The sequence below is a fragment of the Lissotriton helveticus genome, chromosome 9 (assembly GCF_964261635.1).
Source record: "Lissotriton helveticus chromosome 9, aLisHel1.1, whole genome shotgun sequence".
Lineage (NCBI taxonomy): Eukaryota > Metazoa > Chordata > Amphibia > Caudata > Salamandridae > Lissotriton > Lissotriton helveticus.
Window position 1 is genome coordinate 682,398,076 of NC_136070.1, and position 23,146 is coordinate 682,421,221.

General features: G+C 46.1%; 1 protein-coding gene across 1 annotated transcript in view; it reads left to right on the top strand.

Annotated features, from left to right (window-relative positions):
- The first annotated feature begins 1,242 nt into the window (after positions 1 to 1,242).
- LOC144782927 (maestro heat-like repeat-containing protein family member 1) overlaps positions 1,243 to 23,146 on the top strand; it is a 48,069-nt gene continuing 26,165 nt past the window's right edge. The window contains exons 1-3 of the mRNA XM_078662163.1: positions 1,243 to 1,344; positions 11,713 to 11,832; positions 12,855 to 12,953. Coding sequence (XP_078518289.1) covers positions 1,291 to 1,344; positions 11,713 to 11,832; positions 12,855 to 12,953 — 273 coding nt within the window. The 5' untranslated portion in view covers positions 1,243 to 1,290. The remainder of the gene's footprint in view (positions 1,345 to 11,712; positions 11,833 to 12,854; positions 12,954 to 23,146) is intronic.

Here is a 23,146-nt window from a genome sequence, read left to right on the forward strand (position 1 = left end):
AGCGTGAGCAGGAAGAAAATACACCCTGCCCTGGCTGAGAAAATGCCTCGCTGTATCGCTTCAGATACTCGGACTGCCGGCGAGCCTGTAGATATTCAATAACTTGAAGAAACACGCTGATGCCGAAGCAGGCTCCAGATTCTCAGGCCACTTGTGATGGGGGGGCTTCTGAACCGCGCCTCTGGAAAGCGCGCAGCAATGTGAAAAAAACACCTCCTCTCGAAGAAAAAAGCAGGAGCCTCGACGGGGATTTAAAAAGGCAACACCCTTTATTTCAGATTGATGGCGAATGCATTTCGGCCGGTATGGCCTCATCAGCGCCTGCGGTGGTAATGACGGAAGTCCTGACGTTCTGCAGTTTGTTAATGCACCCCACCGCACTATGATAGGTGCGAGTGTCCGCTCCGCCCCTCAGCAGAAAAGTCCTCAGTATGCAGGGTCCGAGAAAATCAGCGGACTCCATTGCCCAGGATGCACCAGTGGCTCCCAGGTGAGTACTGCTCAGGGACGTTCATGGGAAAATCCAAGAAAATAGCAATGGGAGAGGTGCTTCATATATATATATATATATATACCTTGTGTGGTTCTCCTGTCATTTAGACATTCAAATGGGTATGATCTGGTAAACCGAGCTGCTTTACACTCCTTCAAGACTTAGCCTAAAGGCTGTTTTAACCTATCATCAATAAGAGTTGCTTGGACTGGTGCAAGGTGCCCACTATAACTAGTGGACAGCATATGTCAGACCAACTTCTCACACTTCTGAGATGCAATTTTCTTTTCCTTGTGTTCAGTCTTCACCCTTGTTAAAATTAAATGTACATTTGGCCCCCATGCTGGTGATCGAAGAGTCTATATGTTTGCATTCTGCTCCTAAGTATGTGATATTGTTGCACAGTCTCCATCTGCTTTCTGTCTGGATTTGCTGCACTGTGGCTCTTTTCACAGTAATTTGTTGGCAGCATGCTTTTGTTTCATGTGTTTCTTTGTAAATCATGGACACTGCAAAGGTCTCCTTGTTTCTTCTGACCACTGATTTCATACCATACTAGTTAAGCATTGATGTATGTGTTCTCTGGTTCTTCTGCCATCATAATATTTCTTCATTACTGAGGTTGTTGTTAGCCGTAGTTTGTTCACTCATCTTCTCAAAGTCAATGCACCCAGATGTCAGCTGTAGATACTGCATTTAAATATATATTACTGCGTTAAAGTTTCTTTCTGTTTTCTTTGCAGTTCCTGGGGTCTATCCTGAAGCAAGTCCCATACAGAGAATGGCACGTCTCATTAATGGAGGAGTTCAGCTTTCAGATTCCCAGTTTCGTCCATCATGAGAATGAGGAGGTTAGTGCTCTCAAGGGTCAGCATTGAACCACTGGGGAAGTCAATTTAACACAAAGGCAGAGAAGGATAGAACTGTGTATTCAATTGCACAGTGATTGGTAAAGTTCATTTTTATACTATGGGTACACAGGACTGGAATAGACCAGTGGGAAAAATAAGGTACGGTTCTCCCACTCCCTATAAAAGCCGACTGTTGGACCTGCGATGGGCAAGCCCAGCACAAAGGGGGGTAGCTTGGCTCAAGTGACAAGGCAAGTGAAGGCTTTAGTGTTAAGCCGGCTCTGACCCAATAATAACTCCCTGCGCAGTCACACCAAAAAGAAGGACACCACACCACTGCTGTAGAAAAATACGATTCCTTTATGTAAAAGTTCTCTGTTGTAAATAGGGTTCAGTTGGGAAAGCACATTCGCATTTCTTTAGTCACAAACCTCTGGGATTCAGTTGCTGAAATAAATACTGTAAATAGATCTTCAGGAATAAATAGCAAGATAAATAGAATAAATATCAGGAATAAATATCACAAATAAATATCACTTTTATATAGCAGAATAAATACTGGTTCATTTAACTCAATAACCACATGTTCATTCTGGTATCGCTGCCACCAATTAAATGCTTTAGGAAGATTACACTTGCAATACGTTTCAGCTTGGAAAGATAACTCTTACAGTTCACGTTGGTTTCAAGGATAACGAGTACGGGCTTCCCTAGGCACAAAATAAGCTTTAGACACTTTAGGGTTCACTCAGGGAGTAATGCGCGTGTATCTAGAAGGCAAGGAAACACAGTTAATACAGCATTTGCACTCCGCTGCCACCGGGATGAGATCTCTGCTTTCCGGTGGAGTCTATGCGCGCCTACAGGCTTTGACACCGCTAGCACACAGGCGGCACCAGTTCAAAGCCTTTAGACTGACAAACGGGCTGCCGGAGGGGTCACACAACCTTCGAGCTCAGTCAAATGAATGCCGGTTCACAGTTCCTTCACAACGCTGCACCCCACCTGAAGAAACGGGCCCACCTCGCATCGGCTGCAATCGGAAAGCGATTCAGTCAGGGCACAGCACTTCTCACGCCAGCGACAGGGTTTTCAGGGGCTCCACGGTCCTCCCTCCGACTTCCTCATATGGGGTGGATCCCGCCCACAGCTACAGCTTCCGGCTCACTGGGGAAGGGGCCGAGACGCTAGTCTCTCCCAATGAAGGCCGGCCTTTCCCCGCCCCGGCACACCACCTCACCTTCAGTCCGCACAGGAAGCGCTTTACGGAGGTGGGGCTCGGAGACGTCCGAGCTCCACCCTGGAGGCGCCTGTCGCGAAGGGGGCACTTCTGAAGATCGCGGTCGCGGCGAACTTGCTCTCGCCTCGCGACACGCAGTATCAGTCACGATATCACCACCGAGGGGGGGCGGGGAGGCACTACAAGTATGGCCACAGCCTTTGGGGCAAAGAGGCACTTGCTGGGCAGGCGCTGTAGGTGCAAGGTGACCACTCACGCAGCTGACTGGAACGCCAGTCGGAAACAACGCCAGCAACCTTTGCTACTCTACTGCCTACGCTACCAGCCACCTCAGGGGGTCAACAGGGCAGGTGTCAATCTGGTGTCAAGTCTGGAATCTCCTTCTTCTTTTCTTCTTTCTAAAATGGCCGCCAGGGACTGGGCCTTTTATAGCCAGTGCCCTGGGGTGCTGGCACGAGGCAGAAGGTTCTAGAACCTTCTCTGGCTGTGGCAATGCCTTGGCACTTTTGAGGTATATCTAGGTCACTAGCAGCCACCGTACTGTGGCTCTAGAGCAGCCATTTTGTGTATCTGAGGAAAACAAAGGGATTCCTATCAGGAATGTGCGTCAAACAAAGGGCGCCAAAACCTCAAAATGCCAGAGTTCAGGGAGGCTCCAATGGGAGTCACTCACATGAGGGAAAAGGGTGTCCACCATTTTAGGGCCACTCATACAGGTTGACAACCCCAGTTTGTAATGCCACAGGTTCCGCCAGGCACCTTGTAAATAGGTGCCAAAAACCTTGTGAGCAACTGGGCGTCAAGGAACATCTAGCCCCATGAAACAGCACATAAAAAGTCCTGGAAGACAAAGAAAAACAACAAATTTTGGGAGGTACGGGGGAACAAAAGAAATCATAGTGGTGAGGGGACTCTCAGAAGCAGACGGGTCTAACACCGACCTACTAGGAATCAGATGGAGATGAACTCCATAAGGTAATTACTCTCCACCTGGCTCATTAGGAGCCACCACATGTCAGGGTTATACTCATTGCCCCAATGGATCCCCTTCAGCTAAAAGGTACTCTTCATGCTAGAGCCACTCTCCATTCAATGGATCTGAGGTCATATTCATGCAAAAAGCAGTTTAGGTATTGTTTCTATCAAAAAGCAAAGAAGAATGACAGGCAAACAAAGAAGGGGGAATCCAAAGGATTATTTCCTGGTGCCCTCACACATCCATGAGGATGTCATGCATCATAGTGCACGTTCTGTTGGTAGGGTCAGCGCTGCAATGCCCCATGGGCCCCACAAAGTGCCTGTGTATGGGCAGTTTGAATGTGAGTGTGGAGTGAATGTGTGCAGTGAAGTGAAGGGAGACTAAAACTGTCTCAGAGATACCAAACTTGACTTTAAAGTAATGGTTCCCTTGGAAGGATTAAAAAAACATAATTTGATAGGGGCTACTACAGTGGTGTGATGTACCCAAGTAGCCTTAATCTGTGAGTGTGGCCATGTGGACATCTTTGGCCCCTAAAAAGATCCATAACACTTCTTCAGGACTCAAGTAAATGGGGAAACCCTTCCCTACATCTAAGACGTGATATGCAATGTAGGTATTCCCTCAGAAGAAAATACCTGTTTTAAAATGTTTAAAATTGATTTTCCAACCTACTAGACAATAAATTATGAAAATAAAGAAAACACGCAGTAAACAAATGTTTTGTATGTATGGTCCAATACGCCACCAGAATCGCTTTTCCAGCTCACTGTATCATAGTGTCTCCGAAGGTAGACATGTACATGCTATTGTTGGCGCTGATCAGTCGCCACAACTTGAAAGATGTAAAAAAAACAAGCTAGTGCACACAATATAACAAAACAGGCAAGTAGACATATGTGTAATGTGTAATTGGAGTGATTGTTCTCAGGTGTGGTGTGTACGGCCCCGGGAAGGAGGGATGACCAAATGGTCAATGAGGAGAGGAGGGGCGAGCTTGAGCCAATAGGAGCAAGCCCCCTCGCATGCTAGTGCAACCAAAGTATCATCCCTCAGTGGCGGCCGTCTCAGAGTGTGTAGTGGTCAAATGATGGCCAACCCAAAGACACCATGGTTTTATAAATGGGGCATCTAAGCAGTAAAATAGGACAGTTGAATGTTTTCTTAATGGAGAGTGCTGGTGAGAGAAAAGCATGGTGCACTGGCATTATAGTGATGGAGAGAAAGTCAGGTGCGCATAACTGCTAGCCATCCCTCATGGTGGAATCTAGGCCTATTGGTGTCTGTGTTCATGTTGGAAATATGGTCCTCCTCATGTAATAAGTAACATGGGTGACCAAGTGGTCTATTTCCAATGGATTAGAGTGCTTTGGGAGCGCTATTGGGCAAAAAGCTAATGAGGAGAAGAGAGAAGAGAAGGGGCACGCTGGTACGCTAGAGCCAATAGGAGCAAGCCCCTCGAGTGCTGGTGTAACGGAAGTATCATCCCTCAGTGGCAGCCATCCTGGAGTGTGTAGCGGTCAGATGGAGGATGGCCCAAAGTCATCAATGGTATTAGTAAGGGGCAATCTAAAACAGCTGACACACAGTAAAATGTTTTCTTATTGTAGGGTACTGTCTCATTGGTATCAACAGAAACATTCATGTTAATGAAGAAGAGACCCATGCCAAGTCCTAAAATACTTATCATAAGCACTGCTTAGTGTGGTGTGAGAGACTCTATAACAGAGCCTTTCATATGTGACATGGTGTCAGTGGTGATATGGTAGATCAGAGTGCATGTATGAAGAGAATGTCAGTATATCCATGGTAAGGGAGTATCTGATTTTGCAGGGGACTGACTGGGGAATTACACCTCGCACCAGCCAGAGGTTTTAATTTTTCAGACATTTGCTGTTGGTGGAGAGGCAGAAAATCCACTGTTGCTCTCTTCTGAAAAGGTTAACCAGGCCCCATGAGTTAGTTGCTTCAAAATTGTCCATCGGAGGTCAACTGGAGAGTAATTAGAGTCGCAAAAGTGATTGGACATTTTTGTAGTGCTGTGTCTGCAGTGGATGTTGCACCAGTTCTCCATTATTCTTGGTTTGATGGTGCATGGGGTCATTCCCACGTAATGAAGGCCACACGGGCAAGTGATCAGGTAGATGCAGTTTTTTGTATTGCAGTTAGTGTCATTTTTTTTGTATCCAGGTGAACTGGGGACCCAACTTGCCCTCTTTGGAATGTTTATAAGAGGGGACATTCCCCGTAGGACTCACAGGGATAGTAGCTTGTGACAGGTGGTAAGACCCACAAGGTGTTCTACATGAAAGACTGTTGAATGCGGGGCCTGGTGTGTACCAAGAGGTCCTTCAGGATCTGGGTACACTTAAAAGCAAATTGTGGCCGTGGAATCTCAAATGACCCAGTGCATAAAATTCCCCAATGTTTCAATATGGTGCGTTTGATCCGATTGGAGTTGGGGGTGAAGATAAGGACACTAGTCCACATTTTCAGTGGGTCTTGTGTTGGTCTCTAAAAGAGATTCCTATTAATTGTTTTGTATACTTTTCTCAGCTCGTTTGATAACTCTGAATGCGTAGTACCAGGAGGACAGATTCCTACTAAGTGTTTTGGCTTGAGCGCCATAATCTTTCAAAAAGCTGCAATTTCTCCGGACACAGAGAAACTGCCTATATGGCAAGTTCTCCTATAGGGCTTTTGGATGGTGACTATTAAATAACAGAAGACTGTTGCTATCAGTGATATTTTTATATGTCTTAGTGCATAGATTCCCCACCTTAATGGAGATTAGTAATTCCAGGAATGGTATCTGCCTTGTTGAGGCAGACTGGGTGAATCGCAGGTATGGGTTAAGAGTACTGATCCAGCATCCAAATTCCTGGCATGTGGTGTTATCACCTTTCCAGAAGACCAGAATAATATCTATGTATCATCGCCACTTTAAAATGTTGGCATTGAAGGGATTCATGTCAGTAAAGATGTGTTGTTCTTCAAAATGGGCCATGTATAGACAGACCAGGCTTGGGGCAAGTGTGCTGCCCAATATTGTCCCTTGTATCTGATGATAGATCCAGGTATTGAATTTAAAAAAGGTATTATTCTACGCTAGTGTGGCACATTCGATGATAAAGTCGATCAGCACTGCTGTTGTCCAAGTTTTTGCTCTGAGGCAGGCCTCAATGACCACTATGGTGGCATCTTGAGGGATGTTGGTGTACAAGGGCTTTAAGTCTAAGGTCAAAAGGAGGTTGATTTCCTGTTGATGATTAGTGTCAGCAATCAGGTTCAGCATGTCCCTTGTCCTAGAGACCAGTGGTATAAGGTAGTGGTCGCAGAACTTACTCAAAGGTTCTAATAGAGATCCAATGCCGTAGACGATTGGCCTTCCTGTAGGGGGGCTGTTTTCCTTGTGTATTGTGGGCAATACGTAAAAGTAGCGGATCCTTGGTAAGGTATTCACCAGGAACACTGCCTTATGTTTAGCGATTCAATCTTGTGCCTCCGCCATCATGACCATGGATTGAATTTGTTTTATCAAGGTCTCAGTTGGATCTGAGCTCATTGAGCGGTAGTATCTCCCATTCGCTAGCTGGTGTAGGCCTTCTTGGTTGTAATCGGTGATGTCCATCACAACAATCGCTCTGCCCTTGTCTACTGATTTGATCACGATCAAAGGATCCTCAGTCAAGGCTTTAACTAATCTGCGTTGTTCTGGATGACAAATTGTTGAAGAACCTAGGAGCTCTTACCTGTGCAGTCTTCTTCAATATGGCTTTTTCAAAGGTGAGAACCTCACTGGGTGTCATGGCTGAAGGTAGGTGTCAACTCAGATAGAATCCGTAGTCCTGAGTCCCAACTGTCAGGGGTTTTCCTGTCCTGAAAAAAAATCCTGAAGGTGAACTTGTGGAAGACCTGGTGACTTTTGCTTATGAGACGGAATTGGTCTTCCAAAGAGGTGTGCACGAATACAAGGCCTTTGCGTAGTACTGCAATCTTGTCTTCGGTCAGAGTCATCTTTGAGAGATTAATGACTAGTCTTCCTTGGCCGACTGACTCCTGGTCTGCATCTTGGTTTCTTGCAGTTTCCAGTGCACTTGTGTGTTGCCTCCTCTTCTTCTCCTCTGCTCCCACCCAAAAAAGGTTGAGCAAAGAGGTATTGGAAGAAGGGCTGCAGTGGTTGGGGGGGGGACATCTGGAATCCAGGGTACCACATTTGTCGGTATGCTGAAAATGTGGGTATTGGATATCCATACATGGATGGTGGGGAACCCTTAACCCATCGGTTCTCATTGCTGCCCCAACTGTCATTACTCAAAATGCCGTTTGAAGAATGATGTGTCCTGAGAGATGTGATAGAACCTTCGTCTGAAGAGAGCTTATGCTGCAGGAGGTAATTCTTGTGCTCGTTCATCTGGGCATTGATCTTCGAGAGCTGTGAATTGAATGCTGAGATACTGAACCCAGCTTTCAGTGCAATCCCTGTAATGTTGATTTTGATGATGAGTGCCTCAGACAGGAATTTGGCCATGTTGCTGATAAGAATGAGCCAGTAATGTGTGTATTTCATGCAATTTGTGACCATTCTCATCCTGAACACCATATCATCAAGAAACAGGTGTGGTGCTGCAGTCACTAAGAACCCGTTGGGTGCTATATTGGCTCTAAGGTACACTGAAGATGTCCTTACTTGTGTGACCACCTTCACCTCCAACTCCGATCAGATGAATGCAACAATATGTAACTTAGGGTATTTTATGCACTGGGTCCCCTTAGATTCCACAGCCACAATTCAGTTTTAAGTGTACCCAGAGCAACCTGAAGGACCTCCTGGTATACATGAGACCCCATGTTCAACAGTCCCACATGCAGAAAACCTTGTGGGCCTTACCACCTGTCTCAAGACAAGATCCCTGTGGGATCTGCTGGGTATGCCCTCTCAGTAAACATTCCAAAGTGGTCTAATTGAGCCCCCAATTCACCTGGATACAAGCGATACAAAAAAAACAGTTTTGACCTGATCACCTGCGGGTGTGGCCTTCTTTACGTGGGAATGACCATGAGGGCTATCAAAGCAAGAATATTAGAGCATCCGGGCAATATCTGCTGCAGGTGCAGCACTACAAAAATGTGCAATAACTTTTGTGACTCAAACCACTCTCCAGATGACCTCCAGTGGTCGATTTTAGAAGCAACTAGCTCATGGAGCTCTGGTAACCTTTTCAGAAAGGAGCTACAGTAGATTTTCTGCCTCTACACCAACAGCAAAGGTGCGAACGATGAACTCCTTTGGTGCAAGGTATAATTCCCCAGTCAGTCCCCTGCGACATCAGATACTCCCTTACCATGAAAGCATTAATATTCACTTCATACATGGCATCTGATTTAACATATCACCACTAACACCATGTCACATATGGGACGCCCTGCAATGGAGTCTCACACACCACACTAAGACCTGCTTATGATAAGTATTTTGCGAATGGGCCTCTTCTTCATTAACACAAATGTTTCTGTTGATACCAATGAGGCAGTACCCCCCATGAAAACATTAACTGCTTAACCGCGGCGCGAATTCCGCTGCAGTGCGGCGGTTTTAATCAGTGGGCGGGGCTGCGTCAGCCAACGGACGTGCACAGCACTACGGAGGTAGTGCTCGCGATGGCCGTTGGCTGACGGGAGCACTAAAGGGGTTAAACTGTCTTAGTCTACTGTTTTAGACACTGCTGTTCTAATACCATTGATGCCATTGGGCATTTGACTGCCACACACTCCAAGATAGCTGCCACTGAGGAATGATAATTTCACTACACCAGCATGCGAGGGTTCGCTCCTATTGGCTTGAGCTTCCCCCTTCTCTTCTCCTCATTAGCCATAGGCCCAATAGTGCTATCCAAGCATCCTAATATATTGGGAATAGACCACTTGGCCGCCCCATGTTACTTTTTAAAGAATAGGCCCATATATCCAACATGTACGTAGATGTCAATATACCTAGATTTCCCCATGAGGGATGGCTAGTGGTTATCTGCACCGGGCTTTCTCTCCGTCACTATATATCTGAGAGCAATTAGGTGCCCCATAGTTTTCTACTACTGTCACTGTCCATTAAGAAAACATTCAACAGTCTCAGTTTCCTGCTAAGATGCTGCCTTTCAAAAACCATTGTTGACTTTGGGCTGGCCTGCATTTGACCACTACACATTCCGAGATGGTCACCACTGAGGGATGATACCTATGTTACACCAGCATGTGAGTGGCTTGCTCCTATTGGATCAATATCGCCCCTCCTCTCCTGTCCTCATTGGCCATTTTGTCATCCCTCCTTCCTGTAGCTGCAAGCACCCCACCTGAGATCAATCACTTCAATACCCACACCTTAAAAGGCAGGTCTTCTCCTCTGCTAAGTCTCTATCCAGGTGACCGGAGGAAGGTAGGTCTCTGGCACTCTCTGTGCAGAAATCACATAAGTATGGTTGCTTCTCTAGAACGCTCTCAGCTTTTCCTTTTCTTTTCACCCTAAGGTCATTTGGGTCCCCTTGATTTACTGTTTCTTAATGCTGAGTATCATTGCTCTTACCACAGTTAGCAGCTAAGCTCTACCCTCTGCTTTTGACCTATGGGGCATTACAGATTGATCCAAAGGATAAGACATGCCATTCACACCTGAGGACAACTAATCACTTATGATACACTGTGTAACACCAACACAGATTGGTTTTATGTTGTCTGTTAGACCTATGTCTACTTGCCTGTTCTGTTATATTTGATGTATCAGTGTGAAATGTATGTTATTATCCCGCTGTCTTTTTCACGGAAATCACAACGCGGTTGTTACAACAACTGCGTTGTAATTCTGCATACCATTACTCAGCAAGTTGGAATGACGACTTGCGGAGGGGGGGCGCTGGATGTTGGAATAGTATAACTTACTATTCCAGCTCCAGTCTGTGCGGACAATAGGGAAGGTGTTGGATATTAAATCCAACACCTCCCCCCCCCCGCAAGCCGGAGTAATGGTATGCGGAATCATAACGCTGTCGTTGTAACGACCGCATTGTGATTCACTGCTGGAAAAAAGATTTGTGGTAAACGCTGTTTACCATCAGCGTGTGCTTCACTTCTTTCACGTTGTGGTAACTGATCAGCGCCAACAATAGCATGAGCATATCTACCTTAGGAGACACTGTGATACACTGTGCTGGAAAAGGGATCCTGGTCTGGTGACGCATTGCACCATACATTCAAAACATTTGTTTACTGTGTGTTTTCTCTATTTTCTCATACATTTTCTAGGTTGGATGATCAATTTTCAACTTTTTGAACAAGGTATTTTCTTTCAGGGGAATACCTACACTGCATATTACGTCTTAAGTGTGGGGTAGATGTATCCCCCTTTTCTTTTAGGTCCTGAAGAAGTAGCTGAGATCTATTTTGGGCCATCAGTCGTTAAACATGCCAACCTGACCACACTCACAGGATACATCATGTCCCTGTAGTTGCCCCAACCAAATTTTGTTTTTTTCATCCTGCCAGGAGAACCATCACGTTAGTTCAGTGTGTCTTAGACAGCTTTAGTGTCCCTTTATTTCAACATACACATTCACTCCACCCCATACATTCAAAACGCCCTCACACTGGCCCTTCTCATCAGACGGCAAAAAAATAAAAGGTCTCTGCTAAAGCGACTCTTTGTGGAGCCTTACGAGGAGCAAGTCCAATGATGATACATTACATCCTCATGATTGTGTGAGGGTACCAAGATTTTTTTTTTTAGGATTCCTGCTTCTTTGCCAGCATTTTTTTCTTCTTCACTTTCTAGAAGAAAAGTACCTCCACTGCTTTTTTGCATTAGCACTTTCTGTGCCTAGGTACAGGACCTTTATTGGCTCCCACCCCCTCCCCCTTTTTGTTGTTTTGAGTCATATTCATGGCCATATTCGAATCTTTACAATGTCCATAAGATATAACATAACATTACATAATAAACATTTCTCTCAACTCATTAAAAGCAATTTCAAAGTGGGAGACAACATGTGTAGAGTTTAATCAAAGATGAATGCTCCTCTATAAGTAAAACTCCCATAGAGTGGGCAGGAGTTGCTGCTTATTCTGAACTCGGACTGTCTTTAATTCACTCCCATATTAGGGTTTTATTTTCCGGTGCATCGGCAAGTGCCTCGCCGCCTGTGATGATAATGCGATGATCTTACAGTTCCTTCGAAGCATGTTCTTATCTGCCCGGTTCATCTTAACACCTAACCATTCAGTAAGTACCAAGTGTATTTCTTACAATAATCATAGATCTATTCCCCTGAGATAAAATGTCCACCTGTACGACCAGAACAGACACATGTTGAGAAGGAAGTCATGAAGGACTGAGGAGCATCTGGGTGTACATTGTTCAGGTTTGTAACTTCATTACAAGAGTTGACGGTAAATTAATGATGACCATGAAACCTTCCTCACTCAGCACTTCCTCTCATCCCAAAGTGTGATATCTACTCCCTGGATAGCCAAATCATATCAGACTGAAAACCCTCCACAGAGTAGATGAGGGCTATGTTAGCAGAAACTAGACGAATAGTTCCTTTGTTCAGGTGACCACTGCTGCATTTCATCAGGGATAGTTAGGCGCCTCTTTAGGTGATCTCTCCTGATAGATGCAAGTGATTGAATAAGATTAGCCAAGTTTAATCAATATAGCAGATAAAGCGGAGGAAGGTCTAAAGCTATGTAAAAGCTTTGAAATGATTCTCTCAGAGAGACCTACAAAAAAGACAACAAAGCTGTCTGTTTCTACCTATTGTCAGGGGGGGTTCTCAAGGAATGAAGGGCAAAACCGAATCTGGTGTAATCCCTGCACAGTAGACTTGAGGAAGAAAGGAGAAGCCCTCCTGCTAAAGAAATCTCACTCCTTCGTCACAAAGAAGGCTTGTGAACTGAACTTTCCTTGCAGTGCCTTTATGTGAACACTAGAGAGAGAACCTAGTGACGGAGCACAGATAATGACTGAACTCTGATCTTCTTATCCAAAGATGCTTCTTCAGTCCCATGGTAAGAACACTCCAACATAGTTGTATAAGAGTATCCTTAAATCATGCTTTCTGGGCACTGAATATATTTGATTTAGTAGTGGAGAATCATTCGCCAATGCCAGTTGTAAACACTGAAGGTCCAAACAAGAACCCCATCTTTAGCTTTTCTTTCTAATATGGAATCACTTGTCCTAAATATCTGTGTTTGGTTAATGTCTCACTGAGGCTGTGAGTTGTCTTTCATTCTTTGCAGGATATAGTAATTGGCTTCCAAACATGTGCCAGAGTTCATGAATTCGAATGCCGTCAAGTACTTGAAGAGTTCAAGGGTTCCCTTTTAGCTACTGAGCAGGTAAGAACCATGCATCTCTTTCTGTGTCATATTTTGAACTTTTCCCAGCAGCAGCGGTTCACATTTGCAAAAGTGTATTTTAAAATAAGATAAAAGTTTACAAGGAAAAAAACAAAAATATGTCTAAAGACTTATGCGGTCTACAATACTGAAAACAAAAATGTATCAAATAGATGGCCAGTACAGCCTCCCGTGCCTGATGTGTACATAACATTTGTTGAAAAAATATTGAAATTTGTATAAACATTTTATTTTGAAGGCACTTATGATACCAAATGCAACAACCTCTTAAATTCACCATTAATGACAAGTAATTCAACCTTCACTTCCTCCTTTGGATTACTCATGACTTCAGAAGTGATAGCGCACAGACTTAAAGGCCGCTCTCCAAGACAACTCATATTTAGGAATGTGGGTGTTCAATACAAGACCGGGTCTAAGACCAGGCCCTGGACTCAAGGATAGTGGGGTGCTCAGGACCAAACGTCAGGCATGGGTAAAGGCTGGGCTCTGTATCCCCAGAATACAGCTACATTGAGGAATGGGACAGGGATGAGAATATATTCAATAGCACACAGCTTACTGTGTTCAAAACTGCTGCTGAAATAGTGACTGGTCCTGGCCAGGAGGCAACTGGTACTGACCCTGGTGTGTTTTGTTACAGGATTACCAGTCCTCCCTTTTGGCAAGGTTGAGGGGCCTTCATAAGGTCAACGTGAACAACCCACCCTGACAAATGGCAGTGTATTGCAGTGTGATTGCATTATAGGGGCTGAGAGCATAGTTCTGATAGCATCCAATGCTATGTTGGTTAAAATTCTGCTTCCAAGTTATTAAAATCAAATCGGAGCGCTCAGTCAGATCTCATTGGAAGCAAGTGTGCCTATAAGACCCGGCAATGAGATATTAGATGGGACTAAGAGGGGCTGCAAGCAAGACAGGAAAAGTTGGGGTATAAGCTGCAGAGGGCTGCATTCTTCTCTGCAGGTTTTGTCCTCACCCAGCAGAAACACTTGGTTTACTTGTGTACTTTCTTTCTGGTCTCCTCCTTTGACTTTGTACACCTGTTCATGTTTAACAGCGTGAAGACTGTAATAATAATAAATTACGTTTTCATTTATAGGTCTTGTAGCTGTATTTTTGTCGTTTCATAGCGTTGCCACGTCTTGAAGATACTATTTTTAATAAATTAATAACCCAGGCACAAATAAATATCACGTAGGCCCAGGGCTTTAAGTGGGCTGGGTCTTGCTGGTGCACCAGCTGTTCTAAAAAGCATGTGCGGGGACGGCTCCTTATCAGGCTCTTTATTTGCCCACACTCTCCGGGCAGAAACCTCAGTTTTCTCTGAGTCCTGTTTTCCCTGGAATGTCTGCTCTGATCCCACTGCTTGAAGAACTAATGTTCATTGCTGCTGGGAAGCGGGGCTCTTTTTCCAGTGCAGCACACTGTGCAGAACAGCAAGGCACTTTCTAATATAATGCAGAGTACATCATTACAGTGTTCCCCACAAATGGTGTTAAATGTCATTGTCCTCTACTAGAGAAGGTTTCTACCCTTCATATTCTTATATACTTTTACAGTCAAGGCAAAAATGATACTTACTTGCTGTTGTTACACGAAAGGACATATTCCCCAGCCAGGGCACTCCAAGGACACATTATGGTGTTCTCTGTTTTTTAATCTGTCAGTTTATATAGAGCGAACTTTTTCCGGGGGCACTAAAGCACTTTGCATGTAAACAATACGTTTTTACGTGACAACTGTTTTGCAGAAAGAAATGCTTTGAGGGTGTAATCACACCAGGAAACCTCTTGGAGTAGCTATTCGCCTTACAAATTCAAAATAATAATAATAATAATTGGAACATGTATTTTGTTACACGCCAATGTTGCTAAAAAGAAGTTTCGCTGAAAAAATAGTTATGAGGGAAAGGCAAGGAATTTACTTGAATATCCCTCTTTAAACACAGGAAAAAACAGGAGAGGGCCTATTTAAACTAACCTTTGCAAATCCACCCTTTGCGAGAGAAAAGACTTAAAAGGAAACAAATTATTTGAAAAGGACCAAGCATGTTTACCCTCAGATATAGCCAACAGAAAAACATACCATTGACAAAGCCAACAGCCCTGGCTTGTTGTATATGCAATGTTACTTGCTGTAGTGTATATCTGGATGCAATGACAGAAGCACCAAAATATCAGTGGGGCGGCACACTATTCAAAAGCACATATTTTTAGCTTTTGTGTCTTAAGCCACGTGCTTATTTATATCTGCCTCGCCTCTTTGAGAGACCCACCAGTGTTTTCATCCCACATAGGCCCTTCGTCGCAGGCCAGGGTGTATTTCACAAAGCATGCTCCGAACAGTAACTTGCTACATTCCATTTTTTTTCTTTCTGAGCATGATGAACTGGCAACTGTGGTAAATGTTTATGCATGTGGTAATTCAGAATTATTCACAGCTGGGAGAAGCATAGTGATATCGTGTTGGATATTTCCATAATACACCCTGGCAGCTGGGGTTGTTGCAAATTGCATAGGGGTTTTGTTTCAATTATTTTGTGGCTAATCTTGTTAATTGTTCTCTGATTCTAACTCCTGTGGCCTTGTACCCCCCACACTCCAGTGGAACTGAAAGTGCCAGCGATTAATTGTCCCTGGCCACCGCCCAATCTGCAGGTAGGGCCTTTCAGTGCATAACATGGCGCACACTGAAGCAGCCTCTCACTCCGTGTGCCGCCTGTTCAATAAAATGTGAACATCTGCAATTTTTCTTAGAAAGTAAATGTGGGTGAAAAGGTTGGCATGTGTATGGAAATGAGTGGCAAACCCTACGGTACCACACTATAAACATTTTGGCAAAAGTGGAAGTCATTTTACAATTATTATCTCATCTGAAGAAACCTTCTACATATATTTCTTTTCTTAAATGGGATTATACTGTAATTGCATGTACAAGTGATTTTCCTAAGATTACCTTTGTACACGTGTGCTGCTTTCGTGGGCATTGTCCCATGGGCATGATGACATGTTGCACATGTATTAGCACTTATAATTTCTGCATCTACAATTTTGTCCACTGCCCCAATATCGTGGCCAAAGCACAGGCAGCCATTTTCTTTAATGGGCATACTGCTACCACCGATTCATAAACCACAATATCTGCTTGGTCGCTCTGGCTTGCTCTCTGCCTCACTCTGAGAACGCGGAAGAGCACACATGTGCGCTGGCAAAGGCAAAGCATTGTAGTGCTATTCTAGTATCTCAAATTGAGACGTACTGCATCTAGTATATGGGCTTACGCCTGCCCATAAGGTTCCCATTTGCTGCCACCATCGTCGCTCTTCAATTTTGTCCACATAATTCCACTGCATACCATGCCATATATCTCCACTACACAACTTCATACCACGTCTCACAATTCTGATAGATACATCTGCCGTGTGGATTCCTCACCTTGTGAATATCCCCTTGCGTCAGCAACATTCGGAAATTCTTTTTGTAGCTTCGCGCCGACGTGGATCCGGACGTCACAGAGGCACGGCATCGCTTGCGACTCCGCTGACGTCACCGACGCCTATATTAGGCCCACGCCGGCGTGATGACATCAGTTCCCTTTTTTCCGCGTCGTCGCGCTAACGGTTTTCAGGGATCGTAATGTAGCTTACAGTAACTTTGTTACTATTTTCATACTATTGTGTCTATCTTTATACTCTTCGAAATGTCGTCGAAGAAGACTGGATTTAAAGCTTGCGGCGAATGTGGCAAGACTATGTCTATCACCGATCCTCACGAATGCTGTGTCTGGTGTTTAAGCTCCGACCATGATGTTGAGGACTGTCCTTGCTGCAAGAAGATGACTCCGAAGGCTTTAAGAGAGAGAGAGACGAAACTCCTTGTGGCAAAACTTAAAAATAAGAAAGTTAAGAAATCTTCGAAGTCTCGATCTCGTCGGTCGAGGTCGAGGTCTCGTTCGAGGTCACACTCGGAGTCGTCTTCAGCTCACGCTTTGAAGTCTTCGAGGAAGAAACACAAGAAGAGGAGCCATGAGTCACGTCATCACTCTGGGAAGGACTCTAGTTCACGACCGAAGTCCCAGGTCAAGCTTCTGAGTAAGGAGCTGGAGATTTCGGAGTCGGAACATGATGAGGCTTCACATCCGGATTCACCCGAATCTCAGAAGCAGGTCCATTCTCCGATTCCATCCAATCCTTCTGGTCAGGAGGATGAAGGTGAGGAGCAAGGGGCTGGTGAAGTCGAGGTTCCGGTACCTGCGGGTTCGTCGACCCCGGTTCCTAGACTCGATGATGAGGTCGACGTCGTATCGACTCCGCCTCCTCAGGAACAACCAAGAGGTCCATATCCTGAATTTCCGACTCCAGGTCAGGATCCTTCTCAGTTCCTGAACGCCATGTTTGGTGTCTATTCCAGGGCAATGTTGCCGTCTGGTGCACCTGTTGGTCCCACGGGTCCTATGGCCTTTAACTTAGGTGTTCCCCAGGCTTACGCCCCTGCACCCTTCATGCCTTTTATGCCGGCTGTACCACCGCATTGGCATTTTCCGACACCACCGGTGTCGTCGACGCCGAAGCGCACGACGCCGGTTCCGTCGACGCCGATCTCATCGACGCCGATGCCTACGACTCCGAGGCAGGATTCTGCCCGACCTTGTATTGAAAGACCTCGTCCGACTTCGGGTTCGACGCCGGCACCGACCCCGTCGGAGTCGACTCCGAATCCATTGGCTTCGGTTATGAAGGAAAGATCTCGGAGAAAGGCCCAGAGACTTCTGGGAAAAGAAAGATATCGGTATTCAGATACTGAAGAAGGAGAGTTACAGGATTCTGAGGATCCTTTTGAAGACTTGTGTGAGGCCAGTGGGCTTGAACTATCGCCTGAATGGGAATTGGCTTCGGTGTCAAATGTTCCATCAAAGGATGTGGTGCCTTATCACACTGTCATTAAAAAAGCAGCGAGCTTATTGAATATTACTCTACCCACTGCTGATTATAAGCCTAATATTTTGACTGAGGTGCTTCATTCACCCTCATCTATTATTGAACCTATGTTACCCTTCAACGAGGCCTTGTCTGAGCCCATCTATGAGGTTTGGAAGAAACCTTTATCTGCTCCTGCAGTTTCTAGAACAGTGGCGAGGAGATATAGAGTTGCACCTGAGGACCCTGCATTTTTATCGACACATCCTCTACCTGAGAGTTTGGTGGTGCAGGCTGCCTGCTCAAAGAAATCTGCTGGTGCTTTTCCACAGGTTCCTGGAGATAAAGAATCCAGAAAGCAGGACCAAAGTGCCAAGAAGGTTTTCTCATCAGCCAGTATGGCATTAAAGTCAACCAACGCTACGTGTCTGATGGGAAGGTATATCCATGCTTTGATGGATTCTGTCAAGCAGTTGATTCCGAAGATTCCTCAAGATGACAGGAAGGATTTTCAGGAAGTGGTATTGGACACTCAAGCAGCTGCGAGACAGGTCATTCAGAGTGGTCTGGACACTGCTGATTCAGTGGCAAGGGTCATGGGCTCCTCCGTGGCCACTAGGAGGGCTGCCTGGCTTAAATCATCAGAGTTCTCTGCAGACGTCCAGTCTGTTTTGATGGACTTGCCTTTTGATGGATCAGGGTTGTTTGGCAAGAACGCTGATACTGCCTTGGAACTTTTTAAGGACAGTAGGGCCACTGCAAAATCTTTGGGTCTTCAGTCCAGGGGTACTACTGGAAGACGCTTCAGGGGGTTTGGAAGATCTTCCTTTCGTTCTTACAGACCATCCCAGCAGCAGCCTCAGCAGCAGCAGAATACACTGTACAAGTCGTACAGGGGCAGACAAAGATCCCGCCCTAGAGGTCGTCAAGCTTCCTCCTCCTCCTCCTCCTCTCCTTCCCAACCCCCTGCCAACGCAGCAAAGCAGCCCTAGATCCGCCATTCCGGATCATGTGGGCCCTGTGGGGGTCTACAAGATTGGGAATTAATAACATCGGATCTTTGGGTTCTCAATCTTGTAGAGAATGGGTATGCACTTCCTTTCCAGGAATTCCCTCCCAATTACCCTCCTTGCCAGGGTTATTGTTCGGAGGACCACCTGCTTCTCCTGCAGGAAGAAGTCCTGGCTCTGTTCCGAAAAGGTGCGATAGAGGTGGTTCCAGAGCAGGAAAGGGGTCAGGGGTGCTACTCCCGATATTTCCTGATCCCCAAGAAAGATGGCAGGCTTCGGCCAATCCTGGACCTCAGGATCTTGAACCTTTACATGAAACAGGAAAAGTTCAAGATGCTCACTCTTGCGCAGGTTCTTCAAGCGCTGTTAGACGAAGACTGGATGGTGTTGATCGACTTGCAGGATGCGTAATTTCATATTCCCATCTTGAAGTCGCACAGAAAGTATCTCCGTTTTACGGTTGGGTCACAACACTACCAGTTTGTGGTCCTTCCGTTTGGTCTTACTACTGCGCCTCGAGTCTTCACCAAGGTGATGGCAGTGGTGGCAGCTCATCTCAGGAGAACGGGGCTACATGTGTTTCCGTATCTAGACGACTGGCTGATCAAAGCAGAGTCGCCGGAGAAGGTGCTCCATCATCTGCAAGAGACAACTCAGTTGTTGCACAGGTTGGGTTTTTCGATAAATGTACCCAAGTCTCACCTGGTGCCCTCACAGTGCAACCTGTTCATAGGTGCGGTACTGGACACTACTGTGTGTCGTGCATTCCCTCCTCCTCAAAGGATTCGCGACATACAGGAGATGATTCCTTTGTTTTACAATGGAGCGGTCGTTCCAGTCCTGAAGGTCCTTCGCCTGCTCGGTCTGATGGCTTCATGCATTCTGTTGGTCAACCATGCACGCTGGCATATGAGGGCACTCCAGTGGTGTCTCCGCAGGCAGTGGTATCAGCACAACGGGGATCTCAGGGAGTCAGTGAAGATCTCCAGAGAAACTGCAGCGGATCTGTCTTGGTGGAGCGTGGAAGGCAATCTGTCTCAAGGGAAGCCTTTTCGGATTCCTCCATCGGTTGCCACAGTGATATCGGATGCGTCCACTCTCGGGTGGGGTGCTCATCTGGGGGACCTGGAGGTCAAAGGTCTTTGGTCTCCAGAGGAAAGGTTGCTTCACATCAACCTTCTAGAATTGCGGGCGATACGTCTGGCGCTCAAGGCCTTCCTCCCTTCCCTTCGCGGTCAGTCTGTTCAGGTCCTGACGGACAACACGACCGCGATGTGGTACATCAACAAGCAGGGAGGGGTAGGGTTGCAGTGTCTCTACAGAGAGGCTCTGCGTCTCTGGTCCTAGGTTCAGGACCATCAGATTTGTCTGATGGCAAATCATCTGGCCGGGGTTCAGAACGTTCGTGCAGACAGTCTCAGTCAGCAGTTCTCTGCCGATCACGAGTGGAGGCTCCATCCAGAGGTAGTTCGCGACATCTTTCAGATGTGGGGGACTCCTCGGGTGGACCTGTTCGCCACTTACGAGAATGCTCACTGCCTGTCATTCTGCAGTCTCCAGTATCCGATGCAAGGAGCCTTGGGGGACGCGTTTCAGTTGAGTTGGAACTCGCAACTCCTTTACGCGTTTCCTCCCATACCATTGATTCTTCGGGTTCTGAGGAAAATTCGCCAAGACCGGGCCCAAGTCATATTGATCGCCCCGGATTGGCCAAGAAGGGTGTGGTATTCAGACCTTCTCCACCTCTCCTCTCACCCGCCGCTCCGTCTCCCTCACAGGGCAGACCTCCTCTAAGTCCATCTATTCTTATAGGTGGTCTAAATGTATTGCTTGGTGCAGGGAGAAGTCTATAGACCCTTTGAGGGCCCATTTATCTGATGTGCTCCAGTTTGCCCTTTCTCTGGCTCAGCAGGGGCTTGCTGTTGCCACGGTGAAGGGTTATCTTTCTGCGCTGTCGGCTTTTATCTGTTTGCCTGACCAGCCTTCTCTTTTTAAGTCTCCTATTGTTTTAAGGTTTTTGAAGGGCCTCACTAATAGGTTCCCTCCTACCCCTTTTATTGTGCCTCAGTGGGATTTGAATCTAGTTTTGACATTTTTAATGGGTGCTCCTTTTGAGCCTCTTCACAAATGTCACATGAGGCTTCTGACTTTCAAAACGGTTTTCCTCGTTGCAATAACCTCGGCAAGGAGGGTAAGTGAGCTTCAAGCTCTTAGTTCCAAGCCCCCATTCCTGAACATGCATGCTGAACGAATGGTTCTTAGGACCAGGGCTGCTTTTCTGCCAAAGGTGGTGACTCCTTTCCACCTTGGTCAATCCATTACCCTTCCTACTTTTTATCCTCCCTCTCACCCTTCCAAGGACGAGGAGAGATTACACCGTCTTGAGCCCAAGAGGGCGGTGTCTTTTTACTTGGACAGGACTAAAGACTGTCGAGTGGACGACCCGCTCTTCATTGGCTTTGCTGGCTGCAAGAAAGGAAGAGCGGTCCATAAGAGGACTTTGTCGAGATGGATCGTCCTCTGCATTAAGATCTGCTACTCTTTGGCCGGTAAGGACCCACCAGAGGGTATAAGGGCTCATTCTACTAGAGCTAAGTCTTCGACCTCTGCATTGGCTAGAGGTGTGCCTGTAGAGGATATTTGTAGAGCGGCAACTTGGTCTTCCCTCCACACTTTCGCGAAGCATTACTGCTTGGATTCCGAAGTGAGGAGGGACGGTCATTTTGCGCGCTCTGTCCTTCAGGATTTCCTGGTCTAGAAGAGTGGACACCCTCCTCCGGGAGTGGGGACTGCTGTGGGATTCTATTCACAAGGTGAGGAATCCACAGGGCAGATGTATCTATCAGAAGAACAAGTTACTTACCTTCGGTAACGCTTTTTCTGGTAGATACTATATCTGCCTGTGGATTCCTCACTGACCCACCCGCCTCCCCGTTGTCCACTCTTCTATGCCAGAGGTTTATATAATGTATTATTTTATGGTCAAGGATTTGTTTATTTCAAATGTTTTATTGCATTTGCTTCACACTGTGTGTGTTACCTTGATTTCTATACTGCGTATACTGTGTATATGTCTACTGTCATCGGTCCGTCCGTGTGCCTCGAAGGCACGGAAAAAAGGGCGGAACTGATGTCATCACGCCGGCGTGGGCCTATTATAGGTGTCGGTGACGTCAGCGGAGTCGCGAGCGATGCCGTGCCTCTGTGACGTCCGGATCCACGTCGGCGCGAAGCTACAAAAAGAATTTCCGAATGTTGCTGACGCAAGGGGATATTCACAAGGTGAGGAATCCACAGGCAGATATAGTATCTACCAGAAAAAGCGTTACCGAAGGTAAGTAACTTGTTCTTCTGCAACAAAGAATTCCAATCTACAACATCTCTCACTTGTACTATCTCCAGCCCTGTCACCTCTCCCCTATACACCCACTGCCCCCTCATCTCTCCCTCACACTCCCGGTACTCCCTCTCATCTCAATCCCACCACCCCTTTCATCCCTCCCTCATACTCCCTGTCTCCTCTCTATACTGCCTGCTCACACAGGCTACCTTCCTGTACCACCTCACGCTCTGCCCTGGTCCAACTCTCGCCTCCCCCATATGGGCCCCTTTTACTCGTACCTCCATCTCTCTCTGTCTCTTACTTTCTCTCACCCTTCTCTCTCGCTCCCTCACACTCTGTTCTTGCCTCTCTCATATGGTTCAATTCATGTCTTCCAGCACAGTTTCTTTCCTGGCCTTTTCAAAAAATTTCCATCCCTCAAACCCACGCTCTCCTCCTCTTCTTTGGGTGTATTCTGTGTACACATGTGCTCCCTCTTTATGCATCTGTGGCTTGCTCTCCCCTTCTTTCTCACACTCTCTTTCTGATCCTCAATCTCAAATTCAATCATCACTTCGTGCCCAAACTACCTATTCCTGTGTATCCTCCTTTCTATCTATTCTGTGCAGCTCTCACCCCTTTCTATTCACCATGCCACATAATTCCACCACAGAAATACACCATACAATTACATCCCACACAATTCCACGACTAACAATTCCAATACAACCCACATAATACATCTCAACACCACACACATCCACTACACACCAAAACAAGACATATAGGTAAATGATTTTGTCATTTACAATGTCAATAGCTCTAACTCTCTAGTGGAGAAGTGTGGCTCACTGGTTAGAGGAGGCAGACCTGGAAGCAGAGGTCAGCCCGGGACCAGGGTTCAATTCCTGGCTCTGGGGGT